We start from the raw sequence: 13,374 nt of genomic DNA, 5'->3' as shown, positions 1-13,374 counted from the left end.
GTACAGATTCAGTGGACAGTGAAAAAATATCAACAAGGTGACCCGACAAGTGACAGATGTTACGTAATATGTCCCACTGTAGTGTTCTGGTGTGATATTGGGCCCAGAGGACCGCCGGGATACACGATGTGAGTGATCCTAAAAGTGACATTGCTCTCCTTATAGAGACTGAAGGTTTTTTTAATTACTTCAGTTACTAGTTGTTGGATCCTATTCACTTTTGCATCTGGAAGACGACATTCCTGCTTACTTGAATCTATGACAAGACCCAAAAACTCCTGTACTTTAGAGGGTTGTAAATGGGATTTTTTAAAATTAATGATCCAACCCAATTCCTGCAACATTGAAGTCACCTTTCCTAACTGGTTAGTGCAGTGTGATTCCGAATGTCCCACAATTAATAAGTCATCTAAATAGGGAACTATTAAGATGTCCTGTTCGTGAAGGTGCGCCATGACCTCTACCATTATTTTAGTGAATACACGAGATGCAACCGCGACACCAAAGGGAAGTGCTCGGTATTGGAAGTGCTCTATTGTACCCTTAATTGAAACTGACTAACAAACTGTGGGTGTTCTGCGTGTATTGGGACATGATAATAGGCGTCTTTCAAATCTAAGACAACCATGAAGCAACTGTTAAACATAAGTTTTATTGCCGTCTTTACAGACTCCATTTTGAAGGAAGGAACCAGCAGAAATTTATTGAGGCCTTTTAAGTTAATGATGGTGCGGAAAGACCCATCAGGTTTTTTAATCAGGAAGAGGGGGGAATAAAACCCCTTACCTCTCTGTATTGTGGGCACTTTAATCAGCACTCCTTTTTGCTGAAGTTCCTGGACTTCCGATTCTAGTGCCTATTGTTCTGCAGAAGAAGAACGAATAGGTGTTAGACAAAATTTGTCCTGAGAAATCCTTTGGAACGCGAACTTTAGACCAGCTGCAATAATGCTGAGGACCCACGGGCTATTGGAAATTTTCAACCAGGCAGGGTAGAAGGCTGAAAGTCTTCCCCCCACCTAGTCCAGCAGTCATTGAGGTTTTTTTATAGTCCCGAGAGGTGTTAAACATATATCCTCTACCTCTTTTCCTGTTACTGTCGTATCTGGATCTGTCTCGATTTGATCTTTTGCGATTGAACCATCCTTTATTGTATTCCCGTCTGTATGAGGGTCTTCCTAGAAAGGGAAATCGTTTTTTTATTATCGCCTGCTTTTTCTAACAGTTCATCCAATACTGACCCAAACAAGTGCGCCTCCTCACAGGGGATGCCACACAATTTTGAACTGGCCTGCAAATCTCCTGGCCAACACTTTATCCATAGAGCTCTACGGGCTGCATTAGAAAAGGACAGAAGATCTAGCTGCCAACTTCACCGAATCCGCCGAAGCGTCTGAAAGGAAAGCTGCTGCATCCTGAATTATAGGAAGGGAGGATAAGATCTCATTCCTAGGAACTTTGTTTTTAAGTTGATCTTCCAGGTGGCCAAGGGAGTGGTTCCCCACACTCGCCACATTCCCTGTGTTTGGCCTTGGTGTAACATTTTCTCCCTTATCAAGAGAAAAGGAACATAAAAGAGGGGCAGAGGATCACTAAGTGAACTTTCACGTAGATCACTTACCCAGAAGTGTAGTACACGGTACCGTAGATAGTGGGGGGTCCTTCCTGGCCAGCGATGTTTTATGGCCTGAGGACTTGCTCGACTTCTGAACGCTTTTGGCTCCGTCAGCGCGACTACTGCCACTAGACCGCCGCTGGGAGGTAGCATGAGTCTCTTCTATGGGCTGAGGCTGCTGCCGACTTTCCAGCTACGGTGCTTCTTGCTCCAATGACTCCATTTGAAAAAAATGGGTCTGAGACACCCAGCACCCGCCATATCCCTTTTTTGAATAAGCCCCCAATGGTACCTCCCCCGGATGGGGGTCAGCAGGATCTCCACGTGACCTGCCCAGCACCAACTGCAAGGAATGGCCCCCCCCCTCCCAAAGCCGCGCCCCCGGCTGATAATAGGATCCCTCCCCCCCAGGCCCTGCCGCACCGTTGCATTCGCCAAGCGATACGCCCCCAACCGGCGTGGCTCCACTGCGCATGCCCAGCTGCGTCATCATACTACGCCGCCGGCCACGTCATCCGGGTGCGCCGCTGGTCTTGCCAGGGAACGCCCCTTCTGGTCGCGACCGGGGCGAGTCCAAACACACCCAGACATGCCGATACCGTCCGGACTAGAGTGCTCAGCACCGCAGGACACGACTGGACCCGGGAGGACCCGCCAGATCACCGCCCCAGGAGCAGGTACCACATACTTACCAGTATCTGCGGCGAAGGGTCACCACAGAAGCCAGCCGTTCTCAAGGCTGCTTCCCTCTGCTGACACCTGACACAAGCCAGTCCCCCTGCTGTGTGGTGCTTCCTGCGTCCTTCTTTACTTTAACCTTCTTCACAAGGTAGGTTCGCCTGTCAGGGACAGGAAACCAACTGATGCGGGAGAGAGGTGCCGCCCTTTTTATGTCTGTAGGCTTCCTGTCCCTGAAGGGCGGATCCCCTCTCGTGGTGCTATCATGGCGACTGAATAAATAGAGACATCCCTGTATCAGAAGCCAATCGACCGTCCAACATACCTTAAATGGGACAGTTTCCATCCAAAACACATAAAAGCCTCTATTGTCTACAGCCAAGCCATCAGATACAATCGGATATGTTCCAACCCCATGGATAGGGATGAACACCTTGGTCACCTCCGAAAGACCTTTTTGAATCAGGGCTATCATCCAAGAACAATTCAAAAACAAATTACAAGAGCCACCAGAATATCAAGGAATCACCTGCTACACTACAAAGCTAAAGAAGAAAATCACCGTGTGCCTCTAGTAGTCACCTACAATCCAAATCTGGAGGTGCTAAGGGGAGCTGCACGGAAATTACAACCTTTACTACAAAAAGATGCCCGATTACAATCCATTTTTCCAGACCCCCCCACTACTGTGTTTTATGCAGCCGCCAAATCTAAGAAGCATGATTGTCCGAAGCGCTCTGTCCTCTCCAACAGCTACAGGAACCTTTCCCTGCAACCAGAAAAAAATGTAAAACCTGTCCATTTATAATGACCATGGACAAGATAAAGCTCCTCAATTCACATCAGGACTACAAGATCCAAGATACTGTCAGCTGCGTCACTTTTAATGTGGTGTACTTTAATTATTTGTACTAAATGTACATCTGGGGGTCTGTATGTAGGGGAGACAGGGCAAAAGCTCAGAACAAGGATGAATTTTCACCGCCACACAATAAGAGAAAAAAGAATGTATCTACCTGTGGCAAAACATTTTGTCTCCCTGATCACAGCACCATTGACATGAGATTACTTGTATTAAAAGGTAACTTCAAATCTCAGAGAGACAGAAGAGTCTGGGAGTACAAACTCATGATGACCTTTGACGCTCTCAGTGCAGGAATGAAGGTGTCACATGAATTTATGTCTTTTTACATCAATTAAGGAATTTGCTCCTCAGACCGTGTGGGGGCATCACAACACAGAACCAGACCCTAATCAAAGGACAAAACATTCACACTCCTTATCTATGAACTGTTTCAATATTTATGGACACAATTGTTTATCACTCTCCCATAATGGTAGTTCTGCTTCACGTCACCTGTCTTATCTATGACATTATTTCTGTGCTGTGTTGTGCATAAATATGTGATTCATCAGATTTTGTATTAGTCTATGCCTGATGAAGAGACCTGAGTAGTCTTAAAAGCTTGCAATTTGTTACCATCTTTTCAGTTAGCCATTAAAAAGGTATCAACCACTGAGGACTCTCAATTCTAAATATATTACAAGCTGAACAGTCTTTTCTGCCAGTCAGCTGTTTCACATTCTCTGTGGTTTCTTTTGTTGCTGGCTTTAGGCCTTCCCTGTTGGCAAAACAAAAAAAGGGGAGCCTATTAAAAGGGTGACATTCATGTCGATCACTCACCACCCCCTGTCACCTCAAGGGTACCAGATTCGGAAGCTACTCTGGGATATACAATTAACATCTTTGGACATCGAGGAGTGCCGAGTCATTATGCTCCCCTGACTATGTTAGCTGCCACTCCTGCCACTTGAACAGCTGCCCACACTGTATTCACACTGTTGAGGTTGCTGCCGATCCTCCATGATAACCAGGAAGGAGCCGGAGCACAAGCCCTCTGCCTGTAGTCAAAACTCTTTTTAAATGAGGGACAACCACGGCATTCCCCTACTGGACCGCCTCCTGAGGCCCCCAACTTCTGATCACCTCCCCGTCTGCGAAAATTGTCAGGGGTGCCTTTTCCTAGCACGCCCTGCCTCAGTGATGCCAGCAGAGTGAGCCAGCTTCTCGGGCACACCCACCTGATGTCACTTAGCATGCCTATTTCCATCGTGCCTTGCACTCGTGACGCCATTGGAAAGCACTGTCGTTATCTTCCGACACGCACTCTGACGTTACTCAGCGCACCATATCCAATCTCCCTTCAGCAGAATGGGACAGTGTGGTAGCTGGAGACATGCCAAGCATCTGTCACTGCCGGCCGTGCCCGCACGCACGCCCCCAATGGACCAGCGGATGGCGCTTACAGAACCTGGTTCCCCTCAAGGATAGGAAACCAGCTGATGCGGGGGAGAAGTAACGCCATTTTATTTCAGTAGGTTTCCTGTCCTTGGAGGGCAGATCCCTCTCTATTAGGTGCGCTGTCATGGATAAAGGGAAATAAGGTGGCGTATGAATGTAAAATGTTTGGAACTTACTGTTGTATCTTTATCTCCAATAATACAGCCCTGGATGGTTGTTTAACCAAAGCCCTGGAAAGACTGATATCCCTGTCTGAGAAACTAGCGGAAAATTCAGAGATAAATGATCCATTTGTAAACCTGCTGGAAGAATGGTTCGGAGATGGAGCAGACTATTTGCCTCACTACTGTTGTCTCTCTGCGTGATGGTAGCCATATTGGTGACCTGTGGATGTTGTTGTGTACCTTGCATATACCCTTGCATATGACGATTTCTCCAGAGATTGATTGATACAACTATGGCTAAAATCATGTAACAGGATGAAGAACCATTTGAAAGACCTACTATAACTAATGATACTTCCTACCAGGATGACGACAAACCTTGAAAAACCCAGACGGGAGAAGGACTTATTAATGTTATAGACATTTGGGATATATTTTGTACACAGGTGGGAAATGTTGTTAGGTAAAGCAAGAGTTAAAACTCATACGAAAATATATATCCAATAATTGTTCTCATATCAGGGGCAAAAGAATATTTTAGTGACCTTGTACAAGACATAGGCTTGTCCCCGCGGCTGACTGTCTCACGGCTCTCGACAGATGCAACACTTTCAGGGATTGCATGTTTGTTAGTTTGGACAAAAGAGGAGTGATTGAACTTTTGTGATTTTTTTTCCACTTTTTTCATAATTTTTTTTTTTTTTTTTTTACATTTCTCTGTATTTAATAGTCCCCTCTCTTATAAACGCCAACCACAGGTTAACAGCTGCTGGTGGAGCGGAGCACATGATGACTGGTTAAATCAGTTATGTGTGGGGAAAGACGCGAGCTCGAATTAAAGGCAGGTAGCCAACATATGATGTAATCAGTACATCATATCTCGGTAAGGGGTTAATATAATTTGGCTGGGGACCGTTCATCATGGTATAGTGCTGTGTCCAACTCTTTCAAGTGAGCGCAAGTAATGGCCACACAGGCAGTGACTGATTGTCAGCAGCATTACATATCTTCGACAGAACAATCCTCCTACGTGTAACAGTAATCACTTGATAAGCCATGGAGACAGCATTTGTATGTTCTGCCCTGTACTGCCATGCTGAGTACACAGGAGGCCGAGCTGGCCAGCCAGCCACACCATGATCAGCAAAGAGGAGGCAGCTTTAACCTCTTCATGGCTCGCCTTCCTCCACTTCTTCCGGCGTGTAGCTCTCTGCTTTGATACTAACGCACTGACGACAGCCCACATTCCACACAGCAGGGGCCGGCAAGCCACACAGCACAGGTTGGTGAGTCATATGTGGCTCACCAGCTAAAGGTTGTGGAATCCTTCTCTAGATACTGCTGTCAATATTAACGACTGTATTTAAGATCAGTACTGGTACCAACTGCAGCTGTTGCAGCAGCTTAATAAGTCACAATAGTTTTGCATAACTCAAAAAAATATTGCGACATTTGACGCTTATACGTCAGTCCTGACAAGATATGCCAATTGTGAGGCAGTGACCGGTGTAACATGTAGAAGTTGCTGTGTGTTCCCCTCAGGATTCGCATACAGCCCTATTAGACCCACTGGAGTGCCTTGTGGTCACAGCAGGACGCCTGTGAGTCACAGGGCAAAATAAAAGTGTGGACCTGGTCTAGCTATTTGGACTGGGATTGTTCAAGAAAAGCGGGTATGGGCTTACAGGTGGCCTAAAGCCACAGATTCCAGTTTGAGAGTGCATTGCAGTCACAGGTGTAGCTGTGATTGCAATGCAGAATTAAAATAAGTATAAGTCTTGGATATGATAGTGTCCAAGGCAGATTTAAGAAAAACCTGCTCTGGCTTTTGGGGTTTTGAAACAGACTGCAGAATGGTAGTCGTGCAGTCTGTTTCAGTCCCGTTCCGTGTTTTCCATGTGGCTGAAGGCCACAGATTCTAGTTTAAAATCCCTGCAGTTAAGGGTTTGGGTGTGTCAGTATCAGAGTGGAGTTCGCAGCAAGCAAAGCAGACGGCTCTGCAAAAGCTCAGATCTGTGTGAGAGTAACACAGAGCCCAGCAGAGCAAACTCCTGGCACCCGCAGCATACACAGCGGTGCAGTCGCCCACGGCAACTAGTCAGAGGTGAACCAGCGTATTTAGGGACTGTAATCTGGAGGATATGGTTCTCGGCTGTGATCCAGAGGATATCGCTTACTATATAGAGCTGTGAGTTGGACATTAATGCTGTGTTTTGTGAGTTGGACATTTAATGCTGGGAAGTAAACGCATTACAGAGACTTTTTGTTTGGAACTTTGCTGGGTCACTGCCTCATCACTGCATAAGTGTGCTACCGCTGCATTACACAATATAGACGTAGCATGGGCAGGGAAGGGCATTACGATTTCCGTTCTTCAAATTTTATGAAAGCTGTTGAAGGAAATAGTGCAAAAAATAGGGTCTTATCTGAGAGATAAATGGTTAATACAAATGATTGCCGAGATCAAGCATTCAAAAGATTCGCTGCAGCAGATCCACGGGTCCAAAAAGGACCAGCCTTTATGTATAAAATTTGGGAGAACGGGGTCCTGTTCTACGCTGCTGAATCACTGAAAGTCCAGACGTATTAATAATCGTGGTTTTTATTCAACGCATTTCAGAGTTTCACAGAACTCCTTCATCAGGAAACACCACAAGAATAGGTGGTATTTCCTGATGAAGGAGTTCTGTGAAACTCTGAAACGCGCTGAATAAAAACCACGATTATTACCGTATATACTCGAGTATAAGCCGAGATTTTCAGCCCAAAATTTTGGGCTGAAAGTGCCCCTCTCGGCTTATACTCGAGTCACGGTGGGCGGCAGGGTCGGCGGGTGAGGGGGAGAGGGCGCTGAGGCATACTCACCTAGTCCCGGCGATCCTGGCGCTCCCCCTGCCCGTCCCACGGTCTTCGGTGCTGCAGTTCTTCTCCTCTTCAGTGGTCACGTGGGACCGCTCATTAGAGAAATGAATACGCGGCTCCACCTCCCATAGGGGTGGAGCCGCATATTCATTTCTCTAATCAGCGGTGCCGGTGACCGCTGATAGAGGAAGAGGCTGCGGCACCGAAGACCGTTTGACAGGCAGAGGGAGAGGGACGCCGGGAGCAGGTAAGTATGTAATATTCACCTGTCCACGTTCCACCCGCCGGGCGCCGCTCCATCTTCCCGGCGTCTCTCCGCTCTGACTGTGCAGGTCAGAGGGCGCGATGACGCATATAGTGTGCGCGGCGCCCTCTGCCTGATCAGTCAGTGCAGAGAGACGCCGGGACCGGACGCTGGGAGCTGCAAGAAAGAGAGAGGTGAGTATGGCGTTTTTTTTTTATTGCAGCAGCAGCAGCAGCAGCAATGGCACAGCTTTCTATGGCACAGCTATGGGGCAATACTGAACGGCGCAGAGCACTATATGGCAGCTATGGGGCAATACTGAACGGCGCAGAGCACTATATGGCAGCTATGGGGCAATAATGAACGGCGCAGAGCACTATATGGCACAGCTATGGGGCAATACTGAACGGCGCAGAGCACTATATGGCAGCTATGGGGCAATAATGAACGGTGCAGAGCACTATATGGCACATCTATGGGGCAGTAATGAACGGTGCAGAGCACTATATGGCACAGCTTTATATGGCACATCTATGGGGCAATAATGAACGGTGCAGAGCACTATATGGCACAGCTTTATATGGCACATCTATGGGGCAATAATGAACGGTGCAGAGCACTATATGGCACAGCTTTATATGGCACATCTATGGGGCAATAATGAACAGTATGGAGCATTATATGTGGCACAGCTTTATATGGAGCATCTTATGGGGCAATAATGAACGGTATGGAGCATCTATTTTTATTTTTGGAATTCACCGGTAGCTGCTGCATTTCCTACCCTAGGCTTATACTCGAGTCAATAAGTTTTCCCAGTTCTTTGTGGCAAAATTAGGGGGGTCGGCTTATACTCGGGTCGGCTTATACTCGAGTATATACGGTAATACGTCTGGACTTTCAGTGATTCAGCAGCGCAGAACAGGACCCCGTTCTTGAAATTTAAGATACGTTTTTTCACTTTACTGGCTGAATTTACTTGAGAATTGTACGCCAGTCCCCAACTGAAGTCTGCATCTAGTTAATGAATTGGGTACATTGTACTCCAGCAAGTCCCTTCATTAGTACTTTTGTAAAGGAAGTCTTCATTATTCAGCTCACTCATTTTCACTACACAAATAAAAAACATTTAATACTCGTGGATAAAACAAGACTGAGCACAAGACCTTCACAGCCATCTACACATCACAGGGGAGATCTCATAACACCTCTCCATTGTGATGCAGTGACTCCTGTTACAGCTAGGGGGCGCTGCATGTTCTCAGAATACACACGGAGGCGTATTGAGGCCATAGGAATGAATGGCAGTCGTATGCATAACTTTGATGGTGAGACAACATCCGGCATTATTGTAAATGGCCGGTATGTGTCGCAGAGGACATCCTTTGCCCTGTAAGCCGATAATGTTGCTCTGGGACCTGTAGTCCTACGAGCCTTGTGTTTGTGTAGCTTTAAAGGGAGGCTTACAGGGTTAGTCAGAGAGCTGGGTAGGTCTGACTAACCACACACACCTCACACCTATGGGAGTGGTTACAAATATATAATGTTACTGTGGTGTGGTCACATGAGGAGAGTGTATGGACCTGATGGGTCCGTGTGTAATGTCCAGGAAGGCCTGTGTATTGGAGTTGTTAACTTCCTGAAGAGCACATGGTTAGGCTTTGGACCTGGTGATCTGTGCGTTGGACGGTTCCAAGTGGGGACGGATGTCCTAAACAGCACACAGAGAGGCCGTGTTTGCAGAGTCAGTGATGGCACTGCGTTTGGGGGAGCTACCGTTTAATTGAGGATCTGGACTGTCGGAAGTGCACTGGTAACAGGAACGATGATCTCAGTTCGGCAGCTTCCCCAGGAGAGAGGACCGACAGGAGGTCAGTGTATGGAGCAGGAGCTCCAGGAAGGTAACTCCAGGAAGGGGGTTATAACGGCAGAGAAGTATCTGCTATTGGAATAGACTGATGGTGGTTGTTACGTTCCACTGATGCATATAATGAACTGTGCAGACATTATCGCAGTTGAAGTGGACTATATGTTGGTTCTGTGATGTTCAAATGCCCTACCGTGGTTTATGGAGGCATAATAAACCAGGCACGGACTTTTGTAAATGAGAAATGGCTGCTATTGTTTGAATATTGCTGCTGGGGTTTAAGGAGCATTAAACCCAATTGATCTTTTAAAGAAAATACGGTCTTCCTGTGTGTGTTATATCGCTGCATCACACCACCTACCTGATGATTCCGAGAAACACTGGATTTTTCTTCTTTATCGTCCTGTGGAAGAGAAGGACGGAGACATCTCTCTGGTGTTGTCCTTGTACTGGAGAGATCTGAATGAAAAAACATACAGTGACTGAATTTATTCTTTACTTACAGATAATTATAGGCTGTGAGTATTTAGTCCTGTCTATTACCTGATGATGTGAGGGGCTGGGGAACCTCCATCATGGCGTCCTTGTACAGATCTTTGTGTCCTTCTAAATACTCCCACTCCTCCATGGAGAAATATAAGGTTACATCCTGACACCTTATAGGAACCTGACACATACAATGATACCGTCATCCCCGGATCTCTTGATATAGTTACTGTATAGTGTCCCAGCATTCCCAGCAGTGTCACCTCTCCAGTCAGCAGCCCAATCATCTTGTAGGTGAGTTCTAGGATCTTCTGGTCATTGATGTCCTCATGTATCAGGGGGTGAGATGGAGGCCCAGTGATTGGGCTCAGGGGTCTTCCCCATCCCTCAGACACAAGAGCCTGACAGCGCTCACTAGAGATCTTCTTCACTACTGTGTAATCCTGGTTATGGAGAGACACATTAATAAATCTCACAACAGACATTTCTAGAGTCCTTACCTCTCCAGTTCTGTCCATCTGTTATTCCCATAGATAAGAATTATGTAATAGGAAGTCATCAGAATCTCTCACCTCTCCAATAAAATGGAAAACGATCTCCAGGGTGAGGTGTAATATCCTCTCAAACATCTTGTCTCTGTCCCTATCCATCCTTGATGGGTAAACCAAGAAAATTCTCTTATATAGATCTCCACTGAGAAGATCCAATATTGTAGAGACCTGAATGATAAGAAGATGAACTGATGTAAAATCATAAATAATCCCATGTAATAATACAATTACTGGAGATAATAAGGGAAACATGAGGAGATAGAATGTGTAGATGTTGTATTCTGAGATCGTATAAACTGCATTGTCATAAAAATCAACCACTTGCTACACTTGTGACTCGGATGAGACTGTAAATGGGGACTCTGCGTCTCACACTGGCTTGTCTTTTTAACTACCACAATAGGCTGATGATGAGTTAAGCACACCCCACAGTTAGCTCACACAACAACACTACACTTCTCACAGCCTTTACTCGCCACTGATTGGTGACACATTAGTAAACATGCATAGCTAGCTTATGGTATCACTTAATTGGTATTGTTCTTGCACTTTGCCATACACAGGGCCCTCTTTGAGGATGTGGGAACTGTCATGATCCCAATGGCAGGGGATCACAAAAGGACAAGCACAAAAACAAAACAAGCTCTAGGGAGATGGAACCTGAGCTGACCGCGATCCTGAACCTAAACACACAACTAGCAGTAGCCGGGGAACGTGCCTACGATGATTCCTAGACGTCTCGCGCCAGCCGAAGAATTAACTTCCCCTATAAGAAGAAACACAGACCTCACTTGCCTCCAGAGAAACACCCCACAGAAATAGCAGCCCCCCACATGTAATAACGGTGAAATGAGAGGAAAGCACATACGTAGTTATGAAAATAGAATCAGCAAAAATGAGGCCCGCTAAAGCTAGATAGCAGAGGATACAAAAGTGAACTGCGCGGTCAGCGAAAAACCCTCCTGAAATTACTTGAACTCATGTGCCAACTCATGGAACATGAGGAGTAATTTCAGCCCACTAGAGCAACCAGCAGCAAGGAATCACATATCTGCAAGCTGGACTAAGACAAAAATTAAGCAAAACGTGGAACAGGAAAATCAAAACTTAGCTTGTCCTGAAGATAACAGACGCAGGGAGCAGAGGTAAAAAGACACGCTGATTACATTGATAGCCGGCGAGGAAATGACAAAAAAGCCAGGTTAAATAGGAAACTCCCATAACCTGATGGAACAGGTGGACACCAGAGACCGCAGAGAACACAAGTCACCCAGTACCATCAGTAACCACCAGAGGGAGCCCAAAACAGAACTCACAACAGTACCCCCCCTTGAGGAGGGGTCACCGAACCCTCACGAGAACCACCAGGGCGACCAGGATGAGCCCTATGAAAAGCACGGACCAAATCGGCAGCATGAACATCAGAGGCAATCACCCAAGAATTATCCTCCTGACCATAACCCTTCCACTTGACCAAATACTGGAGTTTCCGTCTGGAAACACGATAATCCAAGATCTTCTCCACAACATACTCCAATTCACCCTCCACCAGCACCGGAGCAGGAGGCTCAAGCGAAGGAACAACAGGTACCTCATACTTCCGCAACAACGACCGATGGAACACATTATGAATAGCAAATGATGCCGGGAGATCCAAACGAAACGACACAGGGTTAAGAATTTCCAAGATCCTATAGGGACCGATGAACCGAGGCTTGAACTTAGGAGAAGAGACCTTCATAGGAACAAAACGAGAAGACAACCACACCAAGTCCCCAACAAGAAGTCGAGGACCCACGCGGCGACGGCGATTAGCAAAATGCTGAGCCCTCTCCTGGGACAACTTCAAATTGTCCACCACATGACTCCAAATCCGATGCAACCTATCCACCACCATGTCCACTCCAGGACAATCAGAAGGCTCCACCTGACCAGAGGAAAAACGAGGATGAAACCCCGAATTACAAAAGAAAGGAGAAACCAAGGTAGCAGAACTAGCCCGATTATTAAGGGCAAACTCGGCAAGTGGCAAAAAGGAAACCCAGTCATCTTGATCAGCAGAAACAAAACACCTTAAATAAGTTTCTAAAGTCTGATTAGTTCGTTCAGTCTGGCCATTCGTCTGGGGATGGAATACAGACGAAAAGGACAAATCAATGCCCATCTTAGCACAGAACGTCCGCCAAAATCTAGACACAAACTGGGATCCCCTGTCAGAAACGATGTTCTCCGGAATGCCATGCAAACGGACCACGTTTTGAAAAAACAGAGGGACAAAGTCAGAGGAGGAAGGCAACTTAGGCAAGGGTACCAGATGAACCATCTTAGAAAAGCGGTCACACACAACCCATATGACGGACATTTTTTGAGAGACAGGGAGATCCGAAATAAAGTCCATGGAAATGTGCGTCCAAGGCCTCTTCGGGATAGGCAAAGGTAACAACAATCCACTGGCCCGAGAACAGCAAGGCTTAGCCCGAGCGCAAACTCCACAAGACTGCACGAAAGAACGCACATCCCTCGACAAGGAAGGCCACCAAAAAGACCTGGCCACCAAGTCTCTAGTACCAAATATTCCAGGATGACCTGCCAACACAGAAGAATGG

The 13,374-nt window shown here is 46.5% G+C and overlaps 1 protein-coding gene across 1 annotated transcript in view; it reads right to left on the bottom strand.

Annotated features, from left to right (window-relative positions):
- LOC138663860 (zinc finger protein 25-like) overlaps positions 1 to 13,374 on the bottom strand; it is an 88,562-nt gene that overhangs the window by 55,262 nt on the left and 19,926 nt on the right. The window contains exons 2-5 of the mRNA XM_069750215.1: positions 10,790 to 10,936; positions 10,481 to 10,660; positions 10,275 to 10,398; positions 10,093 to 10,190 (exon numbers count right to left, since the gene is read on the bottom strand). Of these exons, the coding sequence (XP_069606316.1) occupies positions 10,093 to 10,190; positions 10,275 to 10,398; positions 10,481 to 10,660; positions 10,790 to 10,936 (549 nt within the window). The remainder of the gene's footprint in view (positions 1 to 10,092; positions 10,191 to 10,274; positions 10,399 to 10,480; positions 10,661 to 10,789; positions 10,937 to 13,374) is intronic.

This window comes from Ranitomeya imitator, chromosome 2 (assembly GCF_032444005.1).
Source record: "Ranitomeya imitator isolate aRanImi1 chromosome 2, aRanImi1.pri, whole genome shotgun sequence".
Lineage (NCBI taxonomy): Eukaryota > Metazoa > Chordata > Amphibia > Anura > Dendrobatidae > Ranitomeya > Ranitomeya imitator.
Note: the sequence above shows the minus strand (reverse complement) of the source record. Positions and strands in the feature narration are given on the sequence as shown.